Source organism: Saimiri boliviensis, chromosome 9, assembly GCF_048565385.1.
Source record: "Saimiri boliviensis isolate mSaiBol1 chromosome 9, mSaiBol1.pri, whole genome shotgun sequence".
NCBI lineage: Eukaryota > Metazoa > Chordata > Mammalia > Primates > Cebidae > Saimiri > Saimiri boliviensis.
The window spans coordinates 9,095,111-9,113,616 of NC_133457.1; the positions used below are offsets into that span (position 1 = coordinate 9,095,111).

An 18,506-nucleotide genomic window follows, 5' to 3' on the forward strand; every position below is an offset into this window, starting at 1 on the left:
TTTGGGAGGTTAGGCTAAAACCATATAACTTAAGAAGGATATTTCAAATATTCCCCAAAGCAGATTTAATTTTTACTAAAAATTCAAAGAGTTTTAAATGAATCAAAAAAAAGCTAAGCAATGACTGGGGCATTTCCATACATGTCAGTGGAGCTTGCACTGTTACTACCCTCCAATAAAGCATTCTGGCAATTTCAATCAGAAAACTTAAGAATGTGCCCCCCAAAAAAAAAAAAAAAAAAAAAAAAGAATGTTCCTACACTTTATCACAGTAATTTTACTTCTAGGGAAAAAAGTCCCAAATACAGGGTGATGGGAGCAGATGTCCCTTATATATAAGAAATTGATCCTGTAACTATTCACAATAGCAAACCTTTGAAAATTCATATCCAGTAATGGAAACCTGGTTAAACCAACAGTGGTAGGTTTTCTACATGAAATATTATACAATCATTTAAAATGACATTTATGACTAACTTTGATAATATACATATGTATATATATGTACACACACATATAGGGGCTTTATCATGAAATGAAAAAAGGGCATGATATAAATTGTAAATATTATATGGGCTTCACTCTCATTCTATCATATCAACACAACAAACAAAAATCCTACGTTCAACAGATATTCTTTAAACCAATATTAAATGAAGCCAAACGAACAGCACAAATCTGAGAGATTTAAGTAACACAAAAGATGAGAAATTGAGGCACAAACAATGTCAGCAAGTCTCCTACAAATCACAAAGGTGAACTCTAATAGGAAAAATATGTATGTAAAGAGTTAAAAAAAAAATTGCACACAAGTATCAAATAGCAAAGTCTTGTCTTGGCACAGTTTGCACAGAAAATATTTGAGTTTTAATTGATCACAAAACACATGACCATTCTTAACGAAGTTATAGAAGGTATTAATGGAAGTGAAGAGTGCAGGTCCCTGATGTCATTGCTCCACTGTCTTCTCCCTTGATAAAAGCCTCCATTGTACTTGATACCTCCTGGTGCCACATTTTAAAAGGCATAGATGCCTTACCTTATTTTACCATTCTGAGATCAGGGACCATCAGCACCATGACTTTTACCTCATTATCTTAGACATTAAATATAGTTTTTCTCTACAGAATGTTCAGGAATACTCACTCTAAAATCCATGGCCAGAAAAATGAGTGTTTAATTTTAACAATGATTAATAGTTTGGTTTAAAGATGGCTAAATAGAAGCAAATGCTGGATACAAAAGAGGGCGGGTTCCTAATAAGCAGAAATATCTCTACCACATACTCCAGATCAACAGGAAACACATGGTTTTAGATGAGGACATTGATGAAAGGAATAATTTGAATGCATATAACCAAAGGAGATAAAAACATATTAATTTTATAGACTAGTGATAATTCACTGGGTTATTCTGCCTCCACAGAGAACCCCATGAAAAAGGAACAGTAACATGAAGACAACATGGATATTGGAGACACAAAGATCTGAGTTCAAACCCTAATACCACTTCTAACTAGTCTCGTGATCTTGAACATATACATTTCCTATGTGTCCATTTTCTCTCCTGTAAAATGGGTTATCACAGTCCCTATAATACTGCCATGAGGATTATATGAACATGCATATGACGACTGAGCATATGGTATAAAGCAAACACTCTGGTACTCATTCTGAGAGGAGGACAGTGAAGGATAGTAGGGAGCACAATTCTGAAGTCAGACAGTCTGGGTTCAATTTGTCATAGCTCCTCACTTACCATTTATGTGACCTGGAGCAAGTCACTTAACACCTCTGTACCTCTACACTACATACAATTTTTTTTTTTTGTCTACTATACGTCAATAAAGATGGAAAAAATAGGCTGGGCACAGTGGCTCACACCTGTAATCCCAGCACTTTGGGAGGCCAAGGTAGGAGGATTGCTTAAGGCCAGGAATTTGAGACCAGCTAAGCAACATAATGAGATTCCATCTCTACAAAAAGTAAAATTAGCCAGGTGTGGTGGCATGTGCCTATAGTCCTAGCTAGCTGGGAGGCTGAGATAGGAAGATCCTTTGAGCCCAGAAATTTGAGGCTGCAGTGAGCTATGAATGCACTATTGCACTCTGACCTGGGCAACGGAGAGAGATAGAGACTCTGTCTCTTAAAAAAAAAAAAAAAAAAAAAAAGGATGGAAAAAAATAAAATATAAATGGAGCCCAATTTGTAGGATTGTTTTGATAATTAAATATAATAATATAAATAAAGTGCTTAGGAGAGTATCTGATATATCATATAAGTATTCTCAATATATTTAAGGTATTATAAACGAATCACTACTAGCATTAATAAAAAGATAAAATAGATTGAAATTACAAAAGAAATATGGTTTTTAAGGAAATAATTATCAATAGAGAGTCTAGTTAAACATGCAAATAGGCACCCAGGAAAGGTGTCAAAAACACCTCCTTTGAAAAGTTGAAGGTGATTCAATCTAGAAGCAGAGGACTCCTAATTGTACATGCCCTCTCAAACTCTTTTTTCAATCTGTAATTCCTTCAAATGACTAGCATGGGACTTGAGGTACACTATAAAAACTGCTGGTGAACAATGCTCCATTTGAATGTCCAGAATGTGGCTTGCCAGTTCTTCAGGCTAAGGAGGGGAGTAAGGCTAATATCATGGTGTTTTCCTCTATCCAGGAAGCCAGATGTTATTCCTCTGGCAGATAAAATTATCTTCGGGGAATTCAAGAGAATTAATTGAAAGCCAACACAGATTTCAACTCAAATATAATTTTTGTTCATCTGTAACCTGAATTTCCCTTTTGTGTAATTTTTTTCAGACATTATGACATGGAAAATTTTGAGATTTTCATTATAAGGAATCCAATTAATCATGTATGCAATCCAGTAATCTTATTTTCCTACATCTAAGTGCATCACTTAAAGACTGAATATCATGGAACCATAAACCTCTGGACACAAGGACACAATCAGAGACAACACAGAGGAAATACTTTCTGCTGTTAATATTTCATTTTATTTTCTATTCAATGCTCAGGGTAAGAGTTCTAATATCACCAAGATCAGCTTTTTTCTTTTTTTCTTTTAAAGAAATCATTCTTATTAAGGATGTGTTAAGGGGGAGGTAGAAGGCAACATTAAAATTTTCCAAAATGGGAGTCTCATACAAAATCACAGTGGAAACTTTGTGAACAAGTGAAAAAAACTGTTGTTTTTATCATCTGTCATGCAATGAAAAATGCTGCAAGTCAACAAAGTGTGAACAGAAAATCTTTCGAGAAAGAAGCTTGCCCTGTGATATCCAGAGGGAATGTTTTAATTGACTTAATTTTCATTTTCTAGCTCTCATCTATGTCCACAACTGGGAGGTTAACAGTGATCAGAGACCTAGCTGAGGGAATGTGGGAGTATAGTCTAAACTCAAACACCTTTAGGGGCCACTTTTCTAGGGCAAGTGAGTGAAGCAGGCTGGCTAAAAGGAGGCAAAAACAAAAAAACTTCGTATTTTGTTAAGGACGGAAAATGCTAATTATCACCAGGGCACTGTTGCCATAGGATTAAAGACCCCGCATTGCCAGATTTTCTGGCTGCTTGAAAGGAACCAGAAATCTGGAGTTTTATGAGAAATCTCATGATCTTTAAGTTTTGGTAACCATTGCAAAGATTGTTAGAACACTATAAAGACCAGACAAAACATGTCTGCAGGCAACAGAGAGGCCATCAGATTCAAATTTGCAACCTTTAATAAAGTAGAAATAACACGGGTTTTGAAATCAACCAGATTCCAGCTTTACTGTTTACTAGTTGTATGGTCCTGGGCAATTTATTAATTCTCAAGCCTTAGTTATCTTTTCTAGTTAGTAAAGCTTTTATTGGAGAGTAATTGTGAGAATAATATACGTAAAATAACTAATACATAATTGGCCTCAACACGTATTGATGGCTACTTTAATTCATCATATAAATGATAATATTGCTTGTCCCATTTTCATAAAAGTTCTAGGCTTTGGGGCAATGGACAGTTGGATACCTTAAATACAGGTAAAATTGCTATTTTGAGCTTTATCGTCATGGTTTAATACACAAAAGGGTGCTGGCCCACGATTACCCCAAGCATGAAAGAAATCTGTTTTGTAGAGTTTCTCCATGAGCATTCTAGCTAAGGAAGTTCCACAGCCCACTTATCTGGGCAAGCTCAAAAACATGGGCACACATTATCCCTTCCATGCTGCTAACAGGGATACTAGGTCATATGGTGACCAAACCCTACATCTGGGTTACTGTGGTGGGGAGTGGGAAGAGAAAATGAAGAATAATGGAGGGATTGGGATTAATCACAAGAATTATAAGGAGCTCAAACAACTCTATAAGAAAAAATATATAATAATCTCACCAAATATTGGCAAAAGATATGAGTAGACATTTGTCAGATAAAGACATACAAATGACAAACAGGCATATGAAAAAGTGCTCAAAATCACTGATCATCAGACAAATCCAAATCAAAACTATAATGAGATATAACCTCATCCCAGTTAAAATGGCTTGTATCCAAAGACAGGCAATAACAAATGCTGGCAAGGAGGCGGAGAAAAGGGGAACCCTTTTACACTGTTGGTGGGGATGTAAATTAGTACAACCACTATGGCGTAACTTATTTTTAGTCCCCCTCCACATAGAGGTGACCTAGGCACCCTTGAGATGGTCTTCCCACCACATATTTAGGGAAAGTAAAAGATTTAAGTCAAGATCTCATGTTGAGTCCTCTTTCTCAAGGTCACATGACTGTCTGAGCCTCCAGCTGTCTCTAAGACAGAGTGAGTTTACTGGACACTAAGGTCGTCGAGGACACAAGTCATATCTTTTTCATGGTGCTTAATACATGCTGGGGTTAATTTAAATGGCTTTGTTGCTTTTTCACAGAGCTATTAACAGCAGAAAATAGTATAAGTAGATAAAAATATTTTATATTTGTGAATATAAAATACTATATGGATACATTATTCCTACAAAAAATAATCTTGTATTAGAGCGCACTAATTGATGTGTTACATATAACCACACTAATCGTCACTAACAATTACCAACAACTCACCAAAGCCCATGACTCATCACAACGTGTTACCATATGGAATTGATCCAAAGGTACTTAGTCTTCAGAATTACTTAGAACTTCTAAGGAAGATCTCAGTAATTATGTATTAAAATTGAATGAAAAAATGAATTAATGGTGGTTTAAGTAACCTCCTAGAAGTTTGGAGTGTAATTTGGGTGTTTTCAGTGAGAAAAAGTACTCTGCCAATCACAGGGTCACTACCAAGGGCCACAAAGTCACGAGCTTGGTTCTACCCAGGCGCACCAGGAACAGAGCATATGCTCCAGTGAACTGAATGTAAGTCTTTAGTTGGCAAGAGTCCTTGTCTTCTGCTTGATTAATGTGGCTTAGTTCCAGGAGACAGCGAACACATCAGGACTCACCAGAAAGCAGGAAGATGTTATTTCTACTACTCAATGAAAGATGAAAAGCATTCTAAATTATCATTACACTTAACTGTCACTATATACTGCCATCATTACATAGCCAGGAGTTGATAAAGAGGGATTTTTTTTTTAAAGTATATAATTCTAAATTAGGAAAATTAAAGAGTATGAAATGAAACTCTCAGTTTGGAATGCATTTCAAAGTCACAAGTTTTTTTCTTCCTTCCTTTCTGTCAATAAAAATCATGGCAATTATGAAAGATTTACTGAAAGTTTTCACCTAACAAAAACATTTCCATATTTTAGAAGGAAAACAAAAGCATGGTCTCTGAATTCTCAAACCTTAGACATATATCCCAAACACTGCTCGTCTGCAAAGTGCAACTGCACGTTGTACATTTCTGAACTGATTTCCAATCTATAAAAGATATACCAACTCATTCTCATTGAACTTTAATATTACTAACAGCAATGAAAGGTCAGATTATAGATCTTTAAGTCTAAAAATCAAGCTTACACTTTTATGATCCACTTCAGAGGTCAAACATTCTCTTCCATTGTGAACAGGCTATAGCCTATCAAAAGAGCTGATATTTCTACTTCATGTGGGATGCCAGTCTGAAGGTGGTTATAACTATTGCAGTAACTACCCTGAGCTGTAAACTAGGGCATCACAGGGCCATTTGTCTGTGGGAATTACATTAGAAGAAGTACAGTGGAGCAATCACAAGTAACAAAAAAGAAATGTTAATTTCTAGTTATATCCCCACCTCCCCAAATTAATTGTCCATGGTGACAATTTTTTTTAAGAGACAGGGTCTCACCACATTACCCAGGATGTCCTTGAACTCCTGGGCTTAAGCAATCCTGCTGCCTCAGCCTCCCATGTAGCTGGGATTACACGCTTATGCCACCACATCTAACTCATGGTAACATTTTTACAAGCCCCCTTTACTCTCCTCCCCATCTTAGCCAAATTCTCTAGCACACCAAAGATGCTCTGGTGTCATACTAGCTATTTACATTTTAATTAATTAAAATTAAATAATGAACAGCTTTTCAGTTACAATAGCCACCTTTCATGCGTTCAATAGCCACATGTGGCTAGTGTCTATGCTATTAGATAGCACAGATATAAGGACATTTATTGTTGGGCATTCTATTGGATGGAGCTTATCTAGATAAAAGTTTCTCTTTTGCCGAACTTTAAAATCCTCTCTGAAAAATAAGCTTACCTTGCCTTTCTCTCTCTCATCCTGACATTCTTCAACAATCTTTCCATTATACAAATCAGTTTAGCCTCTCTGTTTTTTTCTCCACTTAGTCAATTGCCAGATTCTCCATTATGAAGGTCCCAGGAAACTGACACAACCAGCATGAATTCTCCTACACAAGGCTTTCTTTTGCTTCTATAACTCTATACATAGAAATCTCTCTGGAAGTCAAGACATTTTCCAGGGGGTGTATACAGGAAAATGTACACATCAACAAATGATGTTTGTGTGCACTCCTCATATATATTAGCCTTAACTAAACATAAATACTGGTAGCAAAGTGGTTCGAATAGACTGTCAGCTGCCTCTTTATTTTTAGCATAGGTACAGAGAAGTAGATACCACTCATTGAACCTGTGCAGAAAGTAGGTATTGGTACTAAATTAACATGCACTACTTGATAACTGAGTGAATGATTCTCCAAGTCACCATGGGTTGTTAGAAGATTTATATGTTGGTCATTTACCTTTTTGTTCTGAAATGCATTCTATATCCATTCCCTGCAAACTGTGTCAACTGGCTTCCAGCAAGGTTTGCCCATTGGAAGGCACTGATGGGAGTTCAGAGAATAGTTGAAAGGGAGATGCCAGGGTATCTCCTCCCTTTGAGGCAGCCTTTCCAGCCCTGCTTGCAACTCCTCTATTTTTCCTGCTCCTAGCGGATGCGTGCTCCAGCCATGACCTGCTTCTGCTAGATGGCCCAGCTGTTTGGTTCTGGGACTACTATCTTCTCTTTTTGTCCCTCTCACCCAGAGGAGTGCTGGCTCCCTTAGGGGGTTGGGGAAAGGGCAGAAACCTTGATGTGAAACACTCGCCAGTGTCTGTGGTGCAAAAACACCCTGACTTGCAAAATCCCTGAATATATAACAGTGTGCTCTCAGGAGACTATGTAAGCTGACTCCAGCACATGGCTGCTCCATCCCTAAGTAGAGTTCCTGTTGTTCATCCCTGGGTTTCTTCACAGCCCCTGTTTAGTTTCTCAGTATTTTCAGCTTCTTTATTACTAATTATCTAAATTATTTCTCTTAGCCACCTGGCATGGGCTTTGTTTTCTTGATTATAACCTTACTGTATATTGTTAAGAGAGCAAAATTTGTTAAACTACTTCTGAAGTACCAGCATATAAATGAACCATATGACTAAGCATGCTAGAAATTAAGCTGCTATTACTGGTTACAGAGTGAGACTTTGTAGATAAAGAAAGCCATAAATCAATTTAACTGTGGCACAAGGTTCTTAGCACTGTGCAAGGGAGGCAAAGTTTGTGGTAGCTGTGTGCTATAGAAACACTGTAATAGGACACTCTGGAAAAGCTATCTGACAATATATATCAAAAGCCTCAAAAGCTTCCTATATTTTTGTCCAGCCAGTTCTACTTTAACAGAATCTCTTAAAGGAATTCATGCAAAAAGAAGGGAAAATCCTCATGCACAAAGACGTTTATTGTGGTATTACTTAAAATAGGGTAAATTTGGAAGCGATTTCAAAGTGAAAAAATTGACAAATGCAAATCCATTTGATGGGATATTATGCACCTTTGAAATTACAATGATCAATACTGTAGCAATGCAAGGAAAAGCACATACTACTACGCAATAAAATTAGGAAAGAAAATTTTACAAGCATGGTGATACTCATGAGAATAAACATGCCAGAAGAAAAAGACTAAAAAGAAATATATATAAATAATGGTTGAATTATGTTAGGGGTTATAAGTAGATGAATTTCTTACCTCTAACTTCCAAGGAGTTTTTTTTATATAATATAGGCATTTTATTTAGTTTTGTTAAATAAAAAATAATGAGACCTACTAACATACTCAATGAGAATATTTAAAAGGAAAAAAAAAGATACTATGCATTAAGACACCCCTGAATACTGTTTGATATTTACATTCTAAGCCTTCGACAGGCCTGAAGTTAAATTAAGATCCCCAATCTGCCTATCTGTATTCATTTTCTGTGTATGTTGCCTCCTTATCTAAATTTCACCTGCTAACTGCTATCAAGCCCCTTTTTCAAAGAAATAGCCAGTATCACATATCTACATACAACTAAACATGATGTCTCTCAGGTCTCTTCAACCTTCTTTCTACTAAATAGTAGAAGACTGTCTCTTAGAGGGGCACCTTCTGGCTGTTTATAAACAGGTGAGAGAAGTGTCGAAGGCTTAAAGAATTTGGTCCAAGGGATCCAAAACAGGTCTATTTATTGCCCTGATCAGCACGGCTTCAAATCCCTTATTCTGAGTACTTGATTTTCTCAGAATAAGAACTCCTTCCTCTGCTACATCCTCTTCCCCTCCCTATTTCCATTCACCTCAGCTAGATCGTTAAAAACAAGGCTTACTTAGACCAGGTACCTACATGTAAAAAAGAAAAAAAAACCAAAACCTTAAAATCAGTCCTCACCCAATTTGTTTTGAATTTAAAATAAACTAACAAAACCTAGCTGCAGAATTCAACCTGCAATATTGCCACACAAACCACCAAAGACTGACACCAGTGTCCAACATAATTATAAAATAACAGTAAAGATCTCAGATTCTGGAGTGCCAATGTATGGGTTTCAATATTTGCTTTTCCACTTACAAGCTGACTGCTCTTAGGAAAATCCTTAATCTTTTTGTTTTTCCATTTCCTTGTCTATGACATGGGAATAGTATCTCATAGAATTTTCAAAGCACTAAATTGCTAATTTCATGTAAAGCACTTAGACTAGTGTTTGGCACTTAAAAAGTACCCAATAAAGTTTAGGTCACACTGTTTTAGGTTCTTGCTCCAAAAAATAAATATGTCATGATGTGTTCCCTACTGGGTCCATGATCAGTTAGAGTGTAGCAGGCACAAAAATGAGTAAATCCTCCCCAGAATAAACTTTTTTTAAAAACCCAAGTCATCTCTCAACAACTTGGGGACCCATCACTCTTTGAAGAATAACTCACAGAAATGCCATTCCATTCACACCACTGCCAAGGGAACAGCCACCTTGCACAAGCACAGCAAACTGTGTGTGTTAGGAAACATTCTGAGTGGATATTTTACACACGAGTTTTTGGGAATGTCTGAACGTGGTTTTGCTACCTTTCAAAGCTAGTTAAAACTGCAAGCTAGCCTTTTGAACTTTTGGCCCCCAGCTCTTTCCTCCTATTTCTGCCATCCCCATCTCCTTCCTGATGAATCTACTCATGATTTCCGCATGTAGGATTCATCTTTCTCCAGTCCTCAACCAACTCAGACTGAAGTAACCATCCCACTCAGCCCCATTAACCCATGGGGCTTAGAATGGGTCACTTCTTCAGTCCTAAGGCCTGGTTTCATTACCATTGTTGGGTTTCCACGTGGCTCTCTTGGGTCTGCAACACTTTCTAGAATTTATGTTTCTCTATAGACCTGTGACTTGTCCTGTGTCAGCTCCATCTAACAGCAACCCTTTTTTGGGCTTGGTCAGAGAACTGGACTTTATAAGTCTTGGTCCCTACTTCTCAGTTATGGCCAGCTAGCCTGGATAGTAAGTAGCCTGGCCCAGCTCCCAAAACTGGAGCTTGTCCCTCTACTGTGGACTGAGACTTCATGGGACTGACTTGCTCAAAACTGTTCTCTTGGTTCTTTCTCTCAATTCAGGACCTATGGATGGGACTCTCAACTACTGAACTCATTCCGTCTGAGCAGTCACTTCTCTCCCAACCCCCTAAAAATTGTTTCCTCAGAGCTACCATTTCCAAAATTCTAATTAAGTCTAATCTGAACTCTGCCTTGACCACAAGACTTAGTCTGTGAAACCAGTTTTTGGAACTTTCTTATCCCAGCCTATTCTGGGGTCTGGGTTCCTGTCCGTTCCTGGTCTTCTTGCTACCTATGTATTGCCAATGAGTGGGCATAGGATGAAGAGTATATTGTGAATATTTCTTGGTAATTAATAAAAACATCTTAAAAGTCTTAGGCTCATGAATTAAGAGTAAATGTCAAAAAACCCACAGCATTAACACAGCAACATCAAAACATGATAGAAATGTGATGATATTCACTTATCAAATGTTCTAGCTCATCAAAATAAACCACCTGAAGATATAAAATATCAAAATGTTTTTGAGCCCATCATCCAGTCATGCGTCTGTCCATTTCATTGGACATGCCTACCTCAAACCACTGTCCGTGAGACTGCATCTTGAGGATGACACAGGGGTCTGGTTTGGAAAGGGCATCTCTGTCAGAAATGCCTTTGCACGCCACACGCAGCTCAACTTTGGTCAGGCAGGGGCTGTTAAAGATTCCCAGTGTGTTGGCAGCCGACTCATAAATGTTGCTCATCTTCTTCATTCTGTTTTAGGCAAGCGAAAGAAGAAAAAAGATGTGCCAATCACCACAATATTTGTCAAAGGAGAAAGCCTCCCAATCACCCTTCATAAAATTTGACAAACAGTTTCAAACATTGAAGGTATTTATCTCACTTTCCAACCCAGTGACACAGTTCCAGTGAAACAAATCAAAACAAACAAACAAAGAAAAAACAGGTGCTGGTGCACTTGGCTAAGAATACTATTTTCTTGAATGATTTGCATACATTTGCATAGTAAAATTTTTGGTCTGTGAAATAAAATTAATGAATTAGTTCAACAGACTGCAAACTTTAATCCAGTTCTATAATAAGTGCATGGCTTGTGTGAAATTTTACAGATTTGTTGGTTCATCAATTTAATCACATCTCAAGTTTTCAAGACTAAAAATCCAACTTAACTCCTATGTGATGGCATGAAAAAGTACATTGTTCTTTCTGAAGAAAGAGCCAAATTTCCCATCCCTAAAGCTTTGCCCATCTTCTCAAAATGCCATCAGCAAGCCAGCTCCAAGACAGAGGCCCAGCACCTGAGTCCCTGTCCCCAAATTCATGATCCCATTCTCACCTTTCCCTTTCCCACTCCCACTTGCCATACCAGAACTCAGAATCAAAATGGGGAAAGTGATGGGGAGGAAAAGCACAAAGCTTTCTATTCTGAACTTGTGGAAACAGCAGCTACATTTAAGCATTCCAGGCTACCTGTCCATCTCCATGTGATATCCTTTATAAAAACACTTTGCATTCCACAGCACCAGTGATCCACCAGAGGCTATCAGTGTTCTCCTTCTCTGAAAAGGACTAGACCTGTAAGATTCTCTTAGGAGCAAAATTCAATCCCTTGCTTATGGGATTCTGTGTCCTTGTAGATTCATTAGGGAAAATGACAACCTCACATGGCATTGGTGGTCTGCAGTGGAATTTCCTCATCTCAAAAATGGGAATCATTCCTCTCTCTCCCCTTCCCTTCTTCCACAAATATTTAGTGAGCTTCCCCTTGGTACCAGCACTACACTAGGCTCAACTGAGTACACCATACATCACACACACACACACACACACACACACACACACACGCACACCAATAGTGTTTTACTGGAACACAGGCATGCTCATTCATTTATGTATTTATGTAGTTATCTGCAGTTCCTTTCACAGCGATGGCCGAATTGAGTAGTTGCAATAGAGATTGCATGGCCCACAAAGCCTGAAATATTTATTATGTGGCCCTCTTTAGAAAATGTTTACCAACCTTATTTCTAAAATATTAGGTAAGGGAAATTTGTGGTTTTGGAGAGTTGCAATTCTGGTTTTAATATGCGTTGAGAAATTGGTTTTAGTATGAGAACTGCTCTATCTTCTACCAAAGTGAACATTAATAGGAACTTTGGGACATTTGTTTTTTACATATGAGAAAATTCAAGCTCAGAGAGGACTGGCAGCTTGCCCATATTGTGCAATTATTCTAAAGGCAGAGCTGGGGCTGGAGTACCAGTTTTCTATCTCCCAGCCCAAATCTATTTTGTTGTTGTTGTTGTTTTTACCACAGGTAAAACCTTTAGCTGGAGAACTATTCAAATGTACCAAGGAACAGTGGATACAACAAATATCCTTGATTTATTTCAACCTCTGTACAGAATCATACATCCCTTCTATTTGTAAACAAATTCTATTCAAATACAGGAAATGCACAGATTATAAGTCTATAGCTTCATAAACTATTTTCCCTCTATTTTTATAAGTTGTGAGCAGATCATTCACTACAGCAACAAAGGTGACAGAGTATACAGAAAATGAAATTTACAAAAAAGCAATGGGAGGGAAAGAATCAGCTGGTGGAAAGATGGCTTTGTTCAGACAGGTTTGTAAGTATGTTGCAAATGCTATTTATCAACTGTTTGATAAGAACAGCTTATTCTTCAGTCAATATCTTCCTGAATTCTGCTTTCCCAATGCATTAACTGGTTCCTTGGAATCTTTACATATGAGAAAATCCTCATCTGCAGCCTTCACTGGCCTCTCCTATCTCTAAGAGCCATCATTGTCCCTTCTAACTTTCCCTATCCTTGTAGGCTCATGCCATGTCCATCTCTTCCAAATCCACTGTTTTAATATGTGTTATAAAATACAGACTGCATGTAAAATACTATGTGAGCAATGATAAAATGGGACATCTCTAATACCAGTATTGATTGTGAGGTATAATACAAAAAGACTCTGTCAAGGAGACACATAATTCCAAATTCAAATCTTGACTCCTCCATTCACTGACCATGTGTCCTTGGGCAGGGTATTTCACCTCTCAGATGGTAATACCTATCTTGAAAGTTTGCTCTAAAGAGCAGATTAAATAATATACACAATGTGATTACCACAATGCCAGCTATACTGTGAATGCTCCAAAGCTGGTAGCTATTATTACTGTGTTCTGACTTATCTTCAGATAAAATCACCCATGCTTTCACTACCAACTAAAAACCTTTTAGATGACTATTAAGACCAAACTTCTAAAAGCCCATTTAAGTGTCTTCTCTATTTGAAATCTGCACAATCTGAGCATACTACCCGCCATCTAAGAGCACATAGTCACCTTTCAAATCAGTTTATTGAGGATTCATACACAGGAACCAGTAACTCTCACAGGTTCACAAGTCAGACAGTAAAACAATGGTGACAGCTCTTCTAATATTGTGAAGCTGCTTTATAAACTTCCTGAGACAGACAATTTATTCTTCGATCAGTGTTCTTGCCAAAGCATCAGCTGGCTCTGTGGGAATCCTTTATTCCAAAAAGTCCCTCTCTTGGTCCATATAAAACATAGTCACATGTTATGTGCAATTTACAAGGCATCTGATGGGAATGACAGGATTCCCACAATGCAGAGATTCAACTGTCTCATCCTCCCTCATTTATTCATTTTCAGGTTGTTACAACAGTTTTGGTTCACATAGGCCTGGTTAAGTGAATTTCAGATGACAATATTTAGTTTTAACTACCCCTACCTCCCCAATGGATTACTGCAAAGAAATCTTATTAAATATAAAAAAATACCGTAGGCAACCAAACACCACAAATAGCAGAGGTAACATATTTTCTCTTAGTCTGAGATTCCTGTTGGCCATCATACTTGCTTAAATTGGTAGCAATCTTATCACACATGTTAATAGTTGCTCAAGATAATTAAAAAGTATCAAGGCTTCTTGAAATATGGATTGACATAAACAATCACTGATAGGGTATTTTATATCAAGTGAATGCAGTTCTTGCTCTGAGTTATTAATGACAGTAAATTTAAGTAGTTTATCAATGAATGAACATATGAACTGGAGGCACATGTTTAGAGTTTTTTTAATCAATGGAATAAATGATTCAGAACTTTTATGGATCACTTCTTCAAGCAATGGGAAACAAAAGATTTGAAGCTGGGAAATGGGCACAATCAAATAAATATTTGATAAAGATCAGTCTAGTACTAATACGATGGTTTGACTGCAGGAGAGAAAAACATTTGTGATTATATGAGGCTGTTTTGCTGGTCACTTCTATTCCTACTTTTCCCATTGTTTCTACTTCCTTCCCTCTGCTCAGGGCCCTAAAAGGCTTTCCTCTGTTGACTGCCAGCACATTGTTGGCAAGTGTTATACTGGGTTTCACTAAAAGGATGCAGTTTTGGGGAAGGGAGGAGAGAGAGAACAGTATATTTCTTCCCAACTCCTACCTGATCTTTAGCAGTAGCAAAGCAAATGACCATAGCTCTATCTGCAAACCTTCAGATCTCACTGGCCTTGGTAACACTGTTTCCTCCCCTTACTCCTTTAGGCTTAGGGGTAGTAACGTTTTCTTGCCAGTCTTATTAAAGTGGGCATCCTAGAAGCAAATCCTGAAACAAGAATTCAGATTCACTTGACTTCCTTCTCTCAGAGGAGAGAAGAAAAGTATAGGAGGCAAAGAGGTAGTCTCAGCTGGAGTCCAGCTTCAATCTGATTCCATGGGAGCTCTGGGACATGAATTGTACCCTTGATGAAAGAGGTTCAGCCTATTTCAACTCCATGTGAGAGTGTCATGCTAGGGATAGGGGGCGGGACATAAACTCAGATTTGTTGCTTCCGTCCCATGGCTTAAAGCAATCAGGCATTCCCCAGAAAAGGGGCAGCTGTGAGCCATTATCAGTCAACACTTGTAATCCTTGAAGGAGGGATGCACAACTGGAAAAAAGGGCATCTAGACAGAATATCATCAGGGTCTATTTTACCACAATGACTGCTCTCTGGGAACCTCCCTATAAATTCCTTTATATTTTATCACATAACTGTAAATGTTCTTCTCATTCAAATCTCTTGAATCAATAGAGATGATTCTTTTTCTATCTGGAACAGAACTTAACTAGAACAGTACCACTGGAACAAAAATTAGGAGTGGTGTGGCAGACAAAGACTAAGATGGCCACCACCTGGTATTTATGCCCTGTGTAATACCCTCATGCCTTGAGTGTAAGTGAGATCAATTACTTACTTTTAACCATTAAAATATGCCAAAAGCGGCCGGGCGCAGTGGCTCACACCTGTAATCCCAGCACTTCGGGAGGCTGAGGCGGGTGGATCACAAGATAAAGAGATCGAGACCATCCTGGTCAACATCGTGAAATCCCGTCTCTACTAAAAATACAAAAAATTAGCTGGGCATGGTGGCGCGTGCCTGTAATCCCAGCTACTCAGGAGGCTGAGGCAGGAGAATTGCCTGAACCCAGGAGGCGGAGGTTGCAGTGAGCCGAGATTGCGCCATTGCACTCCAGCCTGGGTAACAAGAGCGAAACTCCGTCTCAAAAAGAAAAAAAAAGAAATGCCAAAAGCAATAGAATGTCACCTCTGCCATTATGATGCATCAGATAATGACACCCTCTTGCTAAGAGGCTCTCTACCTTGTTGGCTTTAATGATGTGGCCATGTTGGGAGGCAAAGAACTGAGGGTAACATTCATCCAATCGCCAGCCAGAAACTGAGACTCTCAGTCCAACACACTGCAAGGAAATGAATTCTGCCAGCAACCATGTGAGCTTGGAAGTAGATCATTCTCCAGTTGAATCTCAGACGCGAAAGCAGCTGACTGACACCTTGATTGCAGACTTGCCAGACTTGGAAACAGTGAATCCAAATAACCTGCAACAGTAGTTCTGACCTATGGAAACTGTAATATAATTAATGTGCACTGTTTTGAGCTGCTAAATTTGTGGTAATACTATCTAGCAACCAATAATTATTAATAATACAGATTCAAGGGGTTCTCCAAGGAGTGTATGTGTCTGTGTGTGTGTGGGGTGTGTGTGTGTGTGTGTGTGTGTGGTGTGTGGTGTGTGTGTGTGTGAACTCCTTTAGATCTGAGACTACTTCTTAAACTTTACTGCATCCCCTGTAGTGCTCATCTTGGTAATATTTGTGGTCTAGTGATGAAGCCAACATAAACCCTCATCTCTAGAGGGATAGGGTACAGGAAAGCAATATGGAGATACTAAAGACAAAATTCCCAACTTTTCACAATTACACTCAGGGTCCATAGCTTACCTCCCTGTGCCTGCACAAATAAAAGCCCTGACAAAATATACTGGAGTTCATGAGTTACCATGCCTGACCTTGACTTTAGAGGTGGTGCACAGGACAGTGAAATCAAATTGTTGGCTTTGGTACAGCTGAAGCTCACTGCTGAAAGGTGATCACAAAATACCGCTCTGTCAACGAGTGATCAGCTACCTCTAGGCCCAGATAAGAGGAGTAAACAAGTAATTTCACACTCCGCTAGAGAACAGGATTAATATAGCCAGATTATCAATATATTCTCCATGGCCGATTTAAATCCTCTTTGTTGCTTTTCATACAATACCTTGGTTTTAGGGAGACTAATGTCTCTGCTGAGAATTATTTCAATGAAAGTTGACTTTTTGCCAATTTTAGAAGCAAATTATAATTGTCCTTTCACTCAGATAATTTAAGTTATTAAAAACTACCACTTCAGCATATTCACATTCTCTAACAGGACAAACTGATCCTGAAACTTAATTAGTTTCTGAATGAAGTGCAAACATGGCAAAGACAATAGAGAACTCAAGAGGGAAGGGAATCAGCTTGAGTTCACAGGGGAACCAACTGAGCAGAGGTTGTCTCAAGACTGTGTTAAGAATAAGTGCATAATCACTGTTCTGCTTGCCTTGGCGTCATTCAGCCTTCACCCAGGGAAGGCTGGGATGCTGGACGTCTCTATCGCACAACATTTACATCACAATTCAAGAAATATGTATGAGGGATCTGCCATGTGCCTAATGCTGTGCTGAATGCTGGAGGCACTGAACATCCCCTTGCTCAACCAGAGAATAACACAGCATTATTTCCCTCAGACTTGTCAATCCATTTCCTAGTCAACATTACTTAGCTCAAGAGGAGATCTACCTTGGACTTACCCAAGGTGGCAAGCACTGTGCCGAACACTGTAAGGGATGAAGGCATAAATGAGATAGTCTACCTGCCTGAAGTTTTATATTCTGAAGCAGTCATCTCAGACTTCACCATGATCACAAATCGCCTGGGAAGCTGGTTAAAATGCAGTTTCTATTTCAAGAGTTTGGAGTAGGGCCTGAGATTCTGCTCCCAGATGACATTGAGCCTGCTAGCCTGCAGACTACACCTTGAGTAACAAGGTTGTCGAGTACAAACCAAGCATCTATAAAACAAGGCAAACTTCCCCCAGAGATTGCTTATGTTAGGAACAGACATTCATATATAGGATGCAGGATGACGTAGGGGATAAGAGTACAGATCTAGTATTGGAGCATCTGGGTTTGAATCACAGTTCTCCTACTGTTAAAGTAGGTAGCTAGTCAGGCATGAGCAGGATAAGAGAGGGCTCCCCCCACTCCAACAGGAATGTCAGGCAACCATCAGGTGATGGTAGGCAGTTGGCACGCATCTCTCCAAAATAATAACTGATCACAGCCAATGCCAGGGAAAGGCAGTCTCCATAGATAAAAACATCTGAAACTGGTGATCAGCAGCTTCCAGATCAGATTTCAGCAGTTGGGCAAGAAGGCTCAAGCATGTATATTAACAGGCAAAATGGTGGCGTTTAACTGGCCTATGATCATTGGGGACGTTCCACTGGTAAGGGGAGAATGCCTCAAATGAGCATGCGTACGACTCCAGTAAACACACGGCACATATTCCCCTCCCAAGTGCTGGCAGGCTACTGTGCATGTGGACAGCCCACCCCAAGGAAAGAATCAAAGAAGAAGGGATGCAAGAACCCAGAAGTATGTCGGTATATAAAACCCCAAGTCAAAAGGTCAAACTGCACACTTGTCTTTAAAGTTGCCTGCTTGGCCCTCTTCCAAGTGTATGTCCTTTCCTTTTGCTCCTGCTCTACAGCT

General features: G+C 38.7%; 1 protein-coding gene across 3 annotated transcripts in view; it reads right to left on the reverse strand.

Moving 5' to 3' along the window:
* The window catches only part of CPNE4 (copine 4), a 488,529-nt gene that overhangs the window by 353,029 nt on the left and 116,994 nt on the right, over positions 1-18,506 (reverse strand). For all 3 annotated transcript variants that reach the window (XM_074405452.1, XM_074405453.1, XM_074405454.1), the window contains exon 2: positions 10,900-11,080. In XM_074405452.1, the coding sequence (XP_074261553.1) occupies positions 10,900-11,080 (181 nt within the window). The remainder of the gene's footprint in view (positions 1-10,899; positions 11,081-18,506) is intronic.